Source organism: Nematolebias whitei, chromosome 2 (genome assembly GCF_014905685.2).
Source record: "Nematolebias whitei isolate Nwh7 chromosome 2, NemWhi1, whole genome shotgun sequence".
NCBI classification, from domain to species: domain Eukaryota; kingdom Metazoa; phylum Chordata; class Actinopteri; order Cyprinodontiformes; family Rivulidae; genus Nematolebias; species Nematolebias whitei.
The window spans coordinates 15,400,101-15,416,424 of record NC_056499.1 but is presented as its reverse complement, the minus strand read 5'-3'; the positions used below and the strand labels follow the sequence as shown (position 1 = coordinate 15,416,424).

At 40.4% G+C, this 16,324-nt stretch overlaps 1 protein-coding gene across 1 annotated transcript in view; it reads left to right on the top strand.

Moving 5' to 3' along the window:
- adamts17 (ADAM metallopeptidase with thrombospondin type 1 motif, 17) overlaps positions 1-16,324 on the top strand; it is a 73,263-nt gene that overhangs the window by 29,502 nt on the left and 27,437 nt on the right. Inside the window, exons 13-14 of the mRNA XM_037693361.1 lie at positions 2,220-2,374; positions 15,770-15,897. Coding sequence (XP_037549289.1) covers positions 2,220-2,374; positions 15,770-15,897 — 283 coding nt within the window. The remainder of the gene's footprint in view (positions 1-2,219; positions 2,375-15,769; positions 15,898-16,324) is intronic.

Here is a 16,324-nt window from a genome sequence, read left to right as displayed (position 1 = left end):
GTCAGCACCACCAGCCTAATCCTGACCAGATCCTTTAGGTCTTTTAGTTGGGTCTTTTTAGGGATGGGATGATCACTGATTCCTTCCATTGGTTGGGGACAGAACCAGAATCCAGAAGCTGCTGAAACAGTCTTGTGAGAGGTCCACTTAACTGACTGCAGCAGTTCTTCAACAGATCAGCACACTGCCTATGAGCCTGTCTGAGTCAGTCAACCTTTGCAGGTTGAGTTTTTGGAAAATGGACGTCGCCAAGTGTTTGTTGATAATGATATGTGGGTGGAGGGAGCTCAGCAGTGGATAGGTCCAGGTTGATTTATTGTTGTTGTTGAACCAGGTGATGAACTTGATCAGATGATCTACAAGAGAAGCAGGATCTGAACAGATGACCGCTGCAGACTTTGCGACTCAACCCATCATAGACTTGATGGTCTGCCATGCCTCTCTTACGTTTCTGGATGTTAGTTTATTCTCCACCCGATTCTTATACTGTAGTTGATTATGGCCAATATGGCCTTTGTCCTGTATACTTTTTCCAGCTCCCTCATCCTAGATTTGTCCCCTTTAAGGTAAGCCTGTTGTTTTTTTTTTTGCTTGATGAGACAGGTTCACATCCTTTGTAAAAAAAAAAAAGATTAATGGGATAGATGGTTATAGTTTTATTGGAAGTGACAGTGTCCTCACAGATCAATCTACTGTATACTGGTGGTAGATTTGAAACATCAGTCAAAAGATGTGGATCATCGCTGTGTTTGCTAAAAAACAAGTCCCAGTCAGTAAAATTGAAGGAGCCTTTGAGTGTTTCAGTTGCTTCTTCATTTCAAACCTTAACTGTTTTTAACAGGTTCACCAGTTTTTAGTTGCGGTCTGTATTTGGGTAATAACAGAATTTCCTTTTTGGTGTGTGGTTGCTTCCAGGCTTAAGAAAGTTTCCTTTCGAAAATTGGGTTGCACGTCAAAACCCAAGATTGCCACCACCATAAATATGTAAACCTTGTGAGCTGGATAACTTGAAAAATAAGCAGCAGGCCAATTTTCTTTTTTGTGTGTGGCTGTATCTAGGTGTATTAAAGTTTCATATCGAAAACGGGGTTGCCACGTCAAAATCCAAGATGGCCTCCACCTTATTTATGTAAACCAGCCATCTCTATCATTTGAGGAAACTATGCTTTCTAGTTTTAATACCACTTAAAATTATAGTTTTCCCAAATGAATGTGGTGGCTAAATATTTATCTGTGGAGGCCAATGCCACAATTGGCCACCCTCTGACTCCTCCATTGCACCTGGTGGTGGATTAATGCACCCTCCACTGTCCAGGATCTGTTACTCTACACTGTCTCTGAAAACAAAAAACCTCACTCTGTTCTTCTACACAGTGTAACTCCTATCCACTTGAATATTTTACACCAAAACATTAAGGTTTACTTGCATTCCCTGTTCAATTCCAGTCCAGAAAAACACTCATCATGAAAACTAGAAACATTCACTATTCAATTCAGCAATGGGCAACATTGGAGTACTGCTTGTTCAGTCTTGAGAATTAGTAAGATATTTGAATAATGCTTAAATTTTAAACCATTGCATGTTTTACCCATTGTTTGTATTTTATTCATTGCTTGTGTTTTTAACTGTTGCCCATGTATTTTTTTACTGTTTGTGGTTTTGCACTATTGCTTGTGCTCTCTTAAACATTGTGTTTCAGGCACTGTTAAGATCACTATTATGCTATGCACTTGCACTTTAAAATAAAATAAAAAACATTATGTGGTTATAACATTGTTTTGTCATATATTGCAATTTATTTGGAATATTCTCTTATGATGTGGGCTGTTGACCCCTTAGCCAGGTCACTCTTGTAAAAAAGTAGTCTTGATCTCAATGGTTTTTTTACCTGGTTAAATAAAGGCGATGTTGGTGATGATGATAATTAAAAAATTATAAATGAAAAGATGCACTAATGTCAGTTTTGTTCCAGAACAAATATCAGAACTACTTTTTAAAAATGTTTAAAACAAATCCAAACATGATATGAGTGAAATCTTTCAGGATTGTTAAATCAGTGGGATTCAAAAGCAACCTGTTTCCTATATCACTGCAAACTTTTTTCTTTTTAAATAATGTAACATGTTTAAATAAATTCACTTGATTTAGGCACTCAGATACATTTGATGGATTTTTAGTTTTTCCCTGTGTCTGACTGTGTGCCTGTGTGGATATACAGGCCTGGTCCAGATGGAAGACACTGTCCAGAGTCCAGTGTGGAGCATAAGGCCTGTGAGGGCCACCCATGTCCCAAAGGGGCCCCTGGATTCAGAGACCTGCAGTGTTTTTCCTTAAACCGACATGTTGGTGTGCTAACAGCTGTTATTAATGAAGGTCTCACACACACACACACACATTTTGATAAATAATTTCTTCTGTCACAGCCTAACAGCTGATTTACCATGATGGTTTGGACACACTGGGTTTCAAAAGTATTAATATCCTCAGTTTGTTTTGTTTTTTTTCTTTTGCCTTAAAACCTGGAATGTACCGTAATGGGATTTTTAATTTTATTAAAAGCAACACTTCTCCAAAACACTTTAGATTAATGAAATTAAATGGGGAGAAAAAAAAACAACTTAAAATGGAAAAGTGGCGTGTGCATATGTACTGTATATTCACTCCCTTTGTTTGAAGCCCCAACCGTTCTCTTCAGACCCACATAATCAGTCAGATTCACTTGAAAGCAATATGACAGTCAAATCATATCAGTATATATCTACTTGTTCTGACAGAACCCAGAATCAGTCCAACAGCTCTAAGTGTTTGTGCTACCACCAAGCAGGAGACAAACTCCATTAAATCTATTTTCATCCATCTCTAACCATTTTTTGTTTGTTTCCGGGTCACAGAGAGCTGGTGTCTATCGCCAGTGGTCACTGTGTGAGAGGCAGGATATACTTGGACAGGTCTCTATCCAGTCCCTCACAGGGACACATAAAGACAAACGACATACAACCATTAACACTTTCACTCACACTTAGGGAAAAAACAGTTACCACTGAACCTAAAATGCATGATTTTAGTCTGTGGGAGGAACCCAGAGTAACAAGAGAAAACTATGGAGAACATATTAAAGGTCTTCAGGTCTCTCTTGTAAATGAGTCCCCGAGGCTCAATGGGATTAACCTGCATAAATAAAGGTTGAATGAATATAAACTCTACACAGAAAGGCTGGGAGGCAAGCCTGTGACCTTCTCACTGAGGGGTGACTGTGCTAACAACTGTGCCATTATTAGGCTATGGAAAAAGAATGACACCACAGCAAACATGCCAAAAGAGGTTCATCCAACTAAACTCACAGAGCGGGTAAGTTCAAGTTCAGTAACTTAATTGTCATTCCATTAGAAAGCTCAATGTGCAAATTTGAATAAGATTATTAGCAATATTCAGAAAATTATCCAGGAGGCCAAGGATAACCTTGATGGAGCTGGGAGCTTGGAATTTCCTTCCCAAAAATGTAGAAGAAGCAGTTGTGGTCAGATGAGACCAAACATGAAGGACAACAGGGCTATGGTCTGAGGCAAATTTATCACCTCTCATCATGCTGTGGGGATTTTCACCAGCAGAGACTGGAAAACTGGTCAGTGTTTAACCCTGGAAGAGGTCCAACTTTCCTAGCTGGACTTACTGAAAGTAAAAGTTTTGATTCAACTTTTATTTAAACTTATAAGTCACATTACCATCCCATACCATACCACTTTATTTATAAAGCACTTAAAACAGCTACAAAGCCAATCAAAGTGCTGTACAGACAAAACAACAGGTAACACACAAAGCAAAATACAAAATGAGGTAAATCAGAATATAGACAAAAAACGATGCAGATAATGATGACATTGAACCTCAGACTCTTTTGCAAATGAGACCTGTTTGGACAGACAATAAAAAGTGGTGAAAAATAACACATTGGGTTTGGAGACAAAAAAAAAAACCTAAAAAAAAAGAAAAGTGCTATGTATTGCCATCAATGTTTGCTTCTATCCACCTTATTCCTAGCCCCCATGCTGCCTTGCGTGAATTATGGGTGCAACTTCCGGCACGGACCAGAACTTGTGTTTGTTTATGTGCAAACAGTAGGAGCTAATGTAATTACTCCAAACATTGTAGATTTAATTTAAACATATAGGAACACCATCTGTCAGACCTCAAACAGGACAAAATAATCATACCGCTGCCTACTGCGTACAAGGGATGGGAGGACCTGTAGAAGTGGCAGCAAATTCCACCTACTAGCATATTTAGCTAATTTAACTGACTTAATTGGTTGCTTCTGACAGTGAAGCAATGAACACCCTGAAAAGCTCTGAGGCGTATTAGTATCTACACAGTGATAAGGTCGGTCACGTTTTGTTAATGAGACACAGTCTTATTTACGTTAAAGCAGACAAGCCCAGCCAAAGCCTTAAAGTTCTCCATCACCGAGTTTGGGTTAATTGCAAAGAAAATTGTAATACCAATGACCAACAAATACTATAATGCTTTGCCCTTCATACACTTGAAATCATACCTGATTCGGCATCTCCTCTCCGGTTGTTTATGAGTAGGATGCAAGTTTTCCTTCGTCAGCCATTTGTCAACCAAGTGAAATGAGCACACATACAGCATTTTGGGTGGTCTCTTCAAGTTCAGATATTTCAGGTACATTTTTCTTAATTCCTCATCTGTAGGTAGGCTATTGAAACCATACTACTTTTCACAGGAACATGCTTTGTTTTGGGTCTGTGTTCAAAACACTGTTGTAGCCACTGATAGTTGTTTGTGCAGCCACAAACAACACAACAGGTACCTGAGCTCTGCAAGTTTATTTTAGTAAAATATGGTTGTTAAATAAATGTAAACAAAACAAAAACTGTGTTTTATCTGCCAAACTGAATGCAAATTACATTAAAAAAAAAAAAAACACGTTGCATGCTCCACCACCATGTTAGCCAATGCTTTCTGCTACTTCTGGTGTCTGACAGGAAGTTGTATCCATAATAATTTATACAGTAGTGCCCCCAGGAATAAGGAGGATAGGCTACAATGATGAAATTGTGCTCTGCATTTAACATATCACATGTGAGAATCACCCAACTGGAGCAGTGGGCAGTTATGCAAGTGCCTGAATAATAGTTAGGGATTAGATGTCATGCTCAAGGACACCAAGACATGTGGGCATGGCAGGGAGTTGAATCAGTGACTTTCTGGTCCCAAGTTGGTTGCCCTACCATAACCATCCGAGTGGTACAACCGCTCCAGTACTATGGAGTTCCATCTGTCTTCTCGTTTGACAGATTAGTTTTTGTTCAGATGTAAAGAGTAAAAACACACTTGCTTGAGCTTACTGGTCTGATGGGCTGGAGGGTTTTCGCAAAACTCCAGAACGAATTAAAAAAAAAATTAAAACAATATTTTGGGTGTACTAATGTAGGAAAATGCCCTTCCTCCAAAAGACCAGAAACATGCATATTAGATAAATTTATGACTAGATAAATGATAGACTAGACATCTGTCCAGGTGTTCCCATGATGTGTTTGAGACCTGTCCAGGGTGTCCTTGTGATGGCCTGGAGACCTATCCAGGGTGTCCCTGTGATGGAATAGACACCCTTCCAGGGTGTTCTTGTCATGAACTAAAACCCGTCAAGATGATACCCGTGATGGATTGGAGACTTGTCCATTGGGTTCCTCTGATAGCCTGGAGAAGTGCCTAGTGATCCAGTGATGAACTGGAGACCTGTCCAGGTGTCCTGTGATGAACTGGAGCCATTTCCAGGTGATCTCCATGAAAAACTGGAGACCTGTCCAGAGGGTCCTTGTGATGGACTGGATACCAGTCCAGATGTCCCTGTGATGGCCTGAAGACTTGTCCTGGTAACCCAGTGATGAACTACAGACCTGTCCAGGGTGTCTTTGTGATTGACTAAAGACTTATCCAGTATGTCTTCATGATGAACTAGAGACCTGTCTAGGTGATCTCTGTGATGGTCTGGAGACCTGACCAGGTGTCCTGTAGTGGACTGGAGACCTGTCCAGGTGTCTTGAGATGGACTGGAGACCTGTCCAGTTGCCCCAATAATGGCCTGGAGAACTGTCCTAGTGATCCAATGCTGAACTTAAGACTTGTTTAAATGGCCTGTGATGGGCTGGAGACATGTCTAGGTGTCTTGTGATGAACTGAAGACCTGCCCGAGTGTCCTGTGATGGACTGGAGACCTATCCAGGGTGTCCCTGTGATGGAATAGACACCCTTCCAGGGTGTTCTTGTCATGAACTAAAACCCATCAAGATGATACCCGTGATGGATTGGAGACTTGCCCATTGGGTCCCTATGATAGCCTGGAGAAGTGCCTAGTGATCCAGTGATGAACTGGAGACCTATCCAGGTGTCCTGTGATGAACTGGAGCCATTTCCAGGTGATATCCATGAAAAACTGGAGACCTGTCCAGAGGGTCCTTGTGATGGACTGGATACCTGTTCAGATGATCCCTGTAATGGACTGGAGACTTGTCCAGATGTCCCCGTGATAGCCTGGAGACTTGTCCTGGTAATCCAGTGATGGACTACAGACCTGTCCAGGGTGTCTTTGTGATGGACTAAAGACTTATCCAGTATGTCTTCATGATGGACTGGAGACCTGTCTAGGTGATCTCTGTGATGGACTGGAGACCTGTCCAGGTGTCTTGAGATGGACTGGAGACCTGTCCAGTTGCCCCCATAATGGCCTGGAGAACTGTCCTAGTGATCCAATGCTGAGCTTAAGACTTGTTTAAATGGCCTGTGATAGGCTGGAGACATGTCTAGGTGTCTTGTGATGAACGGAAGACCTGTCCGAGTGTCCTGTGATGGACTGGAGACCTGACCAGGTGCGCCCATAATGATCTGGAGACCTGTCTAGGTGGCCTGTGATGGACTAGAGATTTGCCCTGATGATCCAGTGATGGACTAGAGACCTGTCCAGGGTGTTCCCCATGATAGACTGGAGACCTGTCAAGGGTGTCCCCGTGATGGACTAGAGACCTGTCCTGGGTGTTCTTATAATGGACTGAAGACCTGTACAGGTGATCCTTGTGGTGGACTGGAGACCTGTCAAATTGTGTCCCATGATGGCCTGGAGACCTGTCCTAGTGATTGAGTGCTGGACTGGAGACTTGTTCAAATGTCCTATGATGTATTGGAGACCTGTCTAGGTATCTTGTGATGGACTAGAGACCTGTCCATGTGTCCTGTGATGGCCTGGAGACCTGTCCTAGTCATCCAGTGCTGGACTGGAGACTTGTTCAGATGTCCTATGATAGACAGATTCAGATTTCAGTCAGTCTTTAAAACTTGGCACAGCACAGAATCAGCTCTAGTCAGAGTTTTTAATGATATTTTTATGGCCAATGATTCTGGTGAGCATGTGGTTTTTGTCCTGCTCGACCAACCGCTGCCTTTGATGCCGTGGACCACAATATTTTAATATCATGTTTACAGCACCAAGTGGGTATATGCGGTACTGCACTGAGCTGGTTTAGGTCAAATATGGCAGACAGAACCATATCCGTCAACATAGCTAGTTCTGAATCCGCCACTGCTCCTCTGTGTTTTGGGATTCCACGGGGCTCTATTTTAGGTTCCCTGCTTTACTTCCTTTACCTGCTTCCTTTGGGATCAATCTTCAGAAAGCATGGGATCTTTTTTCACTGCTATGCGGACCATAGTCAGATCTACGTATATTCATTCAACCTTTATTTAGACAGGTAAATTCCATTGAGCCTCGAGGACTCATTTACAAGAGAGACCTGGTTTCAACAAAGAATGATGACAACAATGGACAACAGCGACAACAATAGTCGGTTATAAAAAGGCAGATTTTTTTTTTTTTTTTACAAATAAGATGTCAAAATAAGGTATCAAAAACAGCTAGATTATAAGGCGAATGTAGAAAACTAAAAACAAGTACATGTCTGCATTGGTCCTTGCCAGGAGTCCAACAGCTTCTTAAAGCCACTTAGAGAGGTCAAGGTCGAGAGCTTCAGGTCTTTTTGTAAGATATTCCAGGAAACGGGAGCGGAGTAGGAGAAGGCTGTAAATATGCCACTAAAAAAGAAAAATGTTCCCTCAATTAGGCCACTTCTGTTGTGTCTTGAAGACATCAAAGCCTGGCTACTGGAAACTTTTTAAATTTTAATGAAAGTAAAAAAGAAGTGATGGTGTTTGGTCCTAGTGGCTCCTGTGAACCTTGCCCTATTGATCTGGGCCCTCTGGCACTGCATGTAAAGAAAACTGTTTCCAACTTGGGTTTTAAAATGCACCGTGATTTTAAATTAGGTTCCCAGATTGGAGCGTTGATCAAGGCCAGTTTTTATCACCCCAGACAGCTGGCTAAGGTAAAGCCTATCCTCACGCAACAGCAACTGTAAACTGTAACCCATGCCTTTGTCACATCTTGGCTGGATTACTGTAATGCTCTTTACCTTGGAGTCAGCCAGTCCTCCCTCAGACATCTCCAGTTGGTCCAAAATGCTGCTGCTCAGTTTCTAACTGGAGTTCATAAGAGGGAACACATCACCGTCACCCTGGCTTCACTCCACTGGCTGCCTGTTTATTTTAAGATTCTTTCATTTGTTTTTAAAAGTTTAAATGGTCTTGCCCCATCCTACCTGTCTGAGCTGCTCCTGGAGGTGCCGAGGTCCAAATGGAGGTTCAGAGGGGACAAAGCTTTTTCTGTTGCCGCTCCAAGACTTTGGAACAATCTCCCTCTTCCCATCAGACAAGCCCTTTCACTGTCCATTTTTAAAACTTTTAAAAACACATTTTTACTCACTGGCTTTTAGCATAGACTGACTTTGCTCTGCACTACTGTTTTATTGTTTTTATTGATCTTAATGCTTTAACAACTGTTTTATTCTAATTTTTTCATATGTTTAAACTTTCTTGATTTTATGTGTACAGCACTTGTTGCAGCTGTGGTTGTTTTAAAGGGCTTTACAAATAAAGTATTATTATTATTATTATTATTAATAATAATAAACTGGAGACCCATCTAGGTGTGTTGTGATGGACTGGAGACATGTCTGGGTGTCCTTTGATGGACTGGAGACCTGTCCAGTTTTCTTCATAATGGCCTGGAGTCCTATCCAAATGTCTCCGTAATGGTTTAGAGTTCTGTCCTGGTGTTCCAGTGATTGCCTGGAGACCTATTCACTTGTCCTGTGATGGGCTGGAGAGCTGTCCTGTTGATCCATTGATTAACTGGAGATCTTTCTGGTGAGAATGTTGTGGAACCTGTTGCTGTTTTCCCAGCAGACATTCTCTGCACAGGGACCTTGGCTAAAGATCAGTGCTGGGAGCAAAAGTCGCCAGGCATAAGGAAGCAGGGAAGATGTAGTGTTCGCTAGAGGCTGAAGTGGCGAGGTCTCCATCGTTTGCCGTTTCCAACTATTATGTTAGCGAATGTCCAGTCACTCTGTGGCAAAATCAATGAACTTCAGGCAAATGTGAAGTATTTGGAGGAGTATAAATGTGCCTGTGTTTTGGCACTGACAAAAACTTGGTTCAAGGATCATAACTTGTATTTGGACTTGGAGATTGAGGGCTTCAATGAATGCATTCACTTGGACAGAGACCACGGTGACAGGTAAATTACTCTGTGGAGGACTGTGCCTTTATGTAAATAAAAGGTGGTGTAACACTTGTCATCAGAGAGATGATGTGTACTTCAGAAATTAAACTTATGTCGGTGTCTCTCATCCCATTTTATTTGCCAAGGGAATTCCTTCAGCTTTTCATCACACTTGTTTACATTCATCCTAAGCCTAATATGGACCTAGCTACTCAAGCTTTGCTGAAGACCATGCAGCAGTTTCAGAAGATCTCCCCCGGATGCTCCAAACCTTATCATGGGGGATTTTAACCACTGCAGACTGGGAAAGTAACTTGGTAATATTTATCAATATATGACATGCCCCACTCGACTAATGAGATGTTTGGGTTTTTGTTATGGAATCATGAAAGATACTAAATTTCTGAGCAAAGCCCCCACTTGGTTCATTGGACCACAGGGTTATTTATTTGGTCCCGCAGTACAAACGTGTCCTGAGGAAGTGCCAGCCAGAGCGATGTTTGGTTCGGTTTTTGTCAGAAGAGTCCATCCAATGTCTTCAAGACTGTTTTAGTTGCACTGACTGGGATATGTTTTGAACTACACAAAGTAGTTTTGATGAACTTACTGACACAATTTATTTTTATGTTCATTTTTGTCAGGGATTAGTCATTCTCAGGAAATCGGTAACCATTTTATTATTCATATGCAGGTCTACACAAGGTCAACAATGCAATGACATGCTCAGGACGAGAAGAACTGTTTTGACTCACCCAAAAAAAAAGCACGCAACTAAAGTACAAAACTAAGCACCCAAAAGTGAAAAAGACATATAGTAAGCAACATGGTAGAATACACCAGTGCAAGTAGGATGAATCAGAACAAGTAACTCAACAGGCAATAACATTACTTAAATGCACATGATACATATTGCACACAACATACACCACACTGGTTATATGACAGGCCACTGTACAGGCAGTGAGCAACATTCAGATGAACTGAACCACAACGGCAAGGCAATGACACACATGATACTACCACATTATCATGTTTACAGTTAATGCCGACCCCAAGTTACCAGACTGAGAAGGAAGACCGAGCCAGACATACAAAAGTAAGTGATCTTTATTTACAGGTGCAGCAGCTTTTTCATTCAACCTTTATTTAGGCAGGTTAATCCCTTTGAACCTTGAGGACTCATTTACAAGAGAGACCTGATGCTGGAAAGACCTGGTGCTGGAAAGAAAACCTGGTGATGGAAAGAAAAAGAGGACAAGATGAATATCTTTGTTCACTCAGAGATTTTGCAGAAAGGGTTTTAAGTAACAGTAGATGACTCTTTCTTACTGCTGTAATTGTAGATGATGCCAGGGAGGAGAAGGAGACGAGGTCCTGGGTTTTTCGTGGAGGAGTAGAAGATCCAGAAGAGGTGAGTAATCGTGGAGAGAAGAGCAGGTTGATTCAAACTTAGGCGTTTGTGGTTTGGTAGTTAAAGGGACAATGTTGATCCACAGGAGAGCCACAAGGAGCAAGGAGGTCTTAGGAAAGACCTGAATGAACAGGACTAGGAAGTCCCTGGAGAAGATCACAAGAACTAGTACTTAACACTTAACACATGGTACTAGCTGTTGAGAAACAGGTTAGTCGGCTATCCATAAATTACCAATGGCAGTAAATGTCCCAGCACTGGAAGAACATCTAGCAGGAGCTTATATACTGTACTTCAGCAGACAAGTCCTTCTCAGTCAGTGGCAAGTGGTGCGAGTTGGTTGATTGGTGCTGTAGAGAGAGTGAGTGTGGCAAAGAAAACTCAGGAATCCTACATGCATAGTGCAGCAACAATAAACATATGAGGTGTCACAGATGTGACTTAGTTATGTCAAGCCGGTAGACAAAGTTGTCTGGACCTATAGCACAGTCGGGGATGGACAGCTCTAGCCATGTTTCCATAAAGGCAAGGACACAACAGCTCCTAGTGTTCCACTCACAATAAATCCATGCATATAGGTCATCCAGTCTATTCCTCACAGACTGAACGCCCGAAAGCAGGATCAAGGGAAGAGAGGGGTGCTACATATGGGTTTGTTACGTCTCTGGCGGGTTCTGCACAAAACACTGGCTCGCGTTCCTCTTCGTGTCTTCCTCTTACAGTGCCCAAGTAAACAAAGAACCCAGGGGAAAATGTCTGCCACGGAGTCCCCAAAAGTCAGTCCAAAGTCCCCACTCACTGATGATCGCAATGCCAAAAGTGCTTCGCAGTCATACCCGTAGCATAGGAGTGCAGTCCATCTGCAAAATGTCAAAACGCAAACAATGAACAAAAAAATGTGAATCAAAGCAGAGTTCTCATCAGTGCTGCCATGCTGCAGTGCACGTTGATGACACATTTTTGCTAACGATAAACCTTGGCTCTACAAATCGTTTAAAATACAATCAATTTGTGCAACATTTCTTTCAAGAAGGGGGACTTGGCTCAAGACCACATACTCAAACAACAAGTGAGAAAATAAATAAATTTAACTAGATTGAATTGTAAAGAGAGTTTAGAATATGCTCAGGTCCAATAACTCCCAGCTGGTGTGGGAGGGAGTTAAGTCTATGATGGGGATGCCAACTAAGAAAACTCACATTACTCTGAACTCCATCTGCTTTAAAACTATCAATGATTTTAATTTATTTTACAGTCATTTTACCACTAATGATTTTACTGAGGAGCTTTCTGGTTTTATAAATGTGCCGCCAGGTGCCATAGTACATACTGACAATAGAAGTCTAACATTTTTGAAAAGACCAAAGAAAGAGAATCCTGGTCCTGATGGTAAATGGGGTCATATTTTTAAGAACTGTTTCCTGCAGTTAGCAGACATTTTTTGTTTTCTTTTTAACATGTCCCTCTAAACCTATAGGGTCCCACAGCTCTGGAAAGACTGTTATTGTTCCAATCTTAAAAATCAAGACTGCTCAATCACTGAAAGACTTCAGGCCTGTTGCCCTAACTTGTAGATGAAGCCATTCTCATCTGCTTTTAATTGTATTCAGCCCCACATTTTAGCAGACAAATTGCAACATTTTTATGGTCTTGATTCTGGCCTCATACAGTATGTTAGCTTGTGGATTTTTAAACTGTTCGGTATCAGTGGCGGGTGAGGGTGAACCGGGTTCTTTCTGATGTCCTTTTGTCCTCTACCTGTTCCCATCTGGGCTGCATTCTTTTGCCCCTTTTATTTATTTTATATATGAACGATTGTCGCAGCCGGTATCCACAGCGTCACATTTTAAAATTTGCTGATGACTGTCATTTTGTCCCTTCTCAGCAGTGATGACCTTGACTCTGCGTCAGTGGTCAGAGACAACTGAATGGTGTGTCTTTCTTTTTAAAGTTAAAATTTTCTAAGGCAACGGAGATGGTTATTGATTTTAGAAAGAGCTCTTCAGTTGCCACTCCTGTGTTCGTTAACAGTGAAGCCGTTGAGATAATGCATCATTGTAAATATCTGGGAACTGTTCTCAATGACAAACTGACCTGTGAGCCCCATGTGAACTCACTTTGTAAGAAGGCCAATCAGAGAAAGTATTTTTATTGAAACCTCTGTGGGTTTAATGTTGATTTGACTTTTATGAGAATGTTTTATTTATGTTTTATTGAGTTTCTTTGAACTTTTACCTTCATCTGTTGGTTTGGATTTTTAACATAAGAACTGGAATATGCTGGTGAAGATTCTCAGTCATCCAGGACATGATGAATTCAAAAAGCGATCAATACACAAACAACTGATTTTTAGGTGTGAACTGCCAATCTACATATATGTGTGTGTGTCTTATGTTTGTGTGTGTCTTATCTCACTCAGCCTTATAACCTGTATCTCTCACTCTCTGCTCTTTGAATTGAGAAAGCTCCTCGGATGAGGAGCGAAACGTCTTCTGTTACAAATAAAGTCCAGTTGTTTTTGTATTGAACACTTTTTGAATAAGAACTGGAACAAACTCTTGGGGATTGTCAGGATATGCAGCAAAATTGCTGGCATAGCCCTAAAGACCCTTACTGACCAAGGCCAGGCTGATTCTGGCAGATCCTAATCATCCTCTCTATGGTGAGTTCAGGTTGCTTCCATCGGGATGCAAGTATCTGTTGCCCAGATGTAGAATGAACAAACTGAAAAACTCACTTATCCCTGTATCAATCCGATTTCTCAATGAACAGTTGTGATTTCTGTACTGTTATTTTAGTGTCTTGATATCTTGTGTAGAATAGATGTTTAACATGCCTACTGACTGTGAAACAAATGTCCCCTTGGGGATGATTCTTGAACTTGAATCTGTTTAGGTGTCCCCGTTATGGCCTGTAGACATGTCCAGGTGTCCCTGTGATGGACTGAAGACCTGTCCAAATGTCTCTGACCTGGAAACAAGAAGTGGATAAAGAGAATAGATCTAAAAATATTTTTTGTACTTTATTCAGCTCAGTTTTGAAAATGGAAGCGTAATTCTAAACCAACAGATCTGTTTCTGAAGCTCAAATCTAACTTATTGAAAACACTGTGTTTAATTGATGTCATTGCTGCAATAATATAAACATAATAAATTTACCTACAAATACTTGATAATGATATATTACTAAGTACTTTTATGATCTTTCACTTTACAGTTCTGCATTAAACTGGTGAGTTTTATTTACGATGTTACAGAAACAATACAGCTGTACTGAATACAGCTCCTCAGACTGAGGAAGTCTCTCGGATGAGAGACGAAACGTTTCTACATTTTTTTGTTGATTTGTTTTGTTTTGTTTTTTTGAATGTCCAGAGGACCAGATTTAACTTTTTTAGATTTTTCTACCTGGATTATTGAGCATGCATCAGGAAACTCATACAGGTGAATTAATATTCAGCTAATATAGCGGAATTAATGTTCAGTGAACAATGAGCAAACGGGTGCAGAGGATACAGAGGATAGAGTGGGATGGAGGGTGATGACTCATTTTGGCAACCTCTGAAAAGAGAAAAGTCCAAAGAAAAAGAAGAAGTCGACAGGTATTTAAAAACAGATGAATTAGAATCACTAGCAACAGTCTGATCAGTTTTGCCCCTGCGGCAATTCAAAAAGTACAACCTACCACTGGAGCTGCTGGTCATTTCTGTACAGCCATTATTCAGTCTGTTTTGTGCACATTTATCACTGTGTGGTTTGGCTCATCCATAAAACAGGACAAGTCCAAAATCCAACAAACAATCAGGTCTGCAGAGAGGATAATCGGGGCTGACATTCCTTCAAACCGGGACTTGTACAGGGTCAGGAAAAGGGCTGGGAATATCCCTGCAGACCCCACACATCCTGGACACAAACTGTTTAGACTTTTACCTTGTTTGCAAAAGTCAGCCAACACAGAGAGTTTCTTCCCCCAGACTACCACCATGTGACAATGTCACATGGTGGTAGTCAGCCACTCTGGTGTGAAACAATTAATAAATATATTTGCAAAACTACAACCTGCCTTTTTTCCTTCAGTGTATTTAAATACTTTATATACTAATGCATATACATACTGTTTCTTTTATCCTCTAAATTTATAAACCTGATGTCTGTATGCTGTGAGCGCTTGAAACTGCAGTGAAATTCCTTGTCTACGCACATAAACTTGGCCAATAAAAGTGATTCTAATTCTGACATACGTGCTAACATCAGAGCCACTTATTGAACGTCGTTCATTTTAACCTTAAATGAAAGGGATTTCTAAACTGAATATCAAAATTACATTTCTCCTGATATTCTTTAAAACCAGCTTGTGTTTGGTTCAGTAATGTTTGTAACAAAACCATCTTGAGTTTGAATATGAAATGTAAAGTACAGGAGCAAAGAGTTCAAAGCTGAAGTTTATTAAAACTTTTAATCAGAAATGTGAATATTTCTACAGAAGGTTAAACTAATCCAGAGGTTTGAGTTAAACTGATCACATTTGTGTTTTAAAACTGTACACCGCCCGATAGAAACATGTTAATTATCCAATCTTAGTTTTGTAAATAAACTAATTTCAAATTAATACTGGATCATGAGCCTAATAAATCATCCTTTTGAATTTATTAACGATGATGGCTGAAATGTATTATTTTATCCTCATTTTCTGAGTTGACATGTGTTTGTGTTTGTGTGTTGATGAGTAGAGAAGCCGTGTGTGTTGTTCTGCAGCCCACCAGGCCACCATGTCCCGGTTCTGATGGCTGACAAAGTCATCGATGGGACTCCTTGTGGCCCGTTTGAGTCGGGTCTGTGTGTTAACGGGAGCTGTAAGGTACAAATCCACACACTAGGATCATCAGACAATCAAGTCCTTGGTTTCTTCCTTGTTTTCTTTAATTCTACACAGTTAACCTCCCAAGTCTCTTTTCTCGTATTAACAGAAATTTTAACAGTTTAATTTATTTAAATGTTACTTGTTATTGTTATTAAAGGTTTTTACTAGTTGTTTTGTTTGACTTGAATAGATATACTTTAGTGTACCATATTTAAGGTAGAAATTTTATGATTTATTTCATTACAATGGTAAATGTTATTGTTATTTTATTTTAAAAAAATTTTTTTACTTTGTTTTGTTGTCAGTTTTGGCCAAGGAACTCTTGTAAATGAGATGTTTAATCTCAGTGAGTTTCTCCTGATAAAGTAAAGGACAAATAAATAAATCCTATGATTTTAGGTCAAAATAAGAACTTTGATGTGGA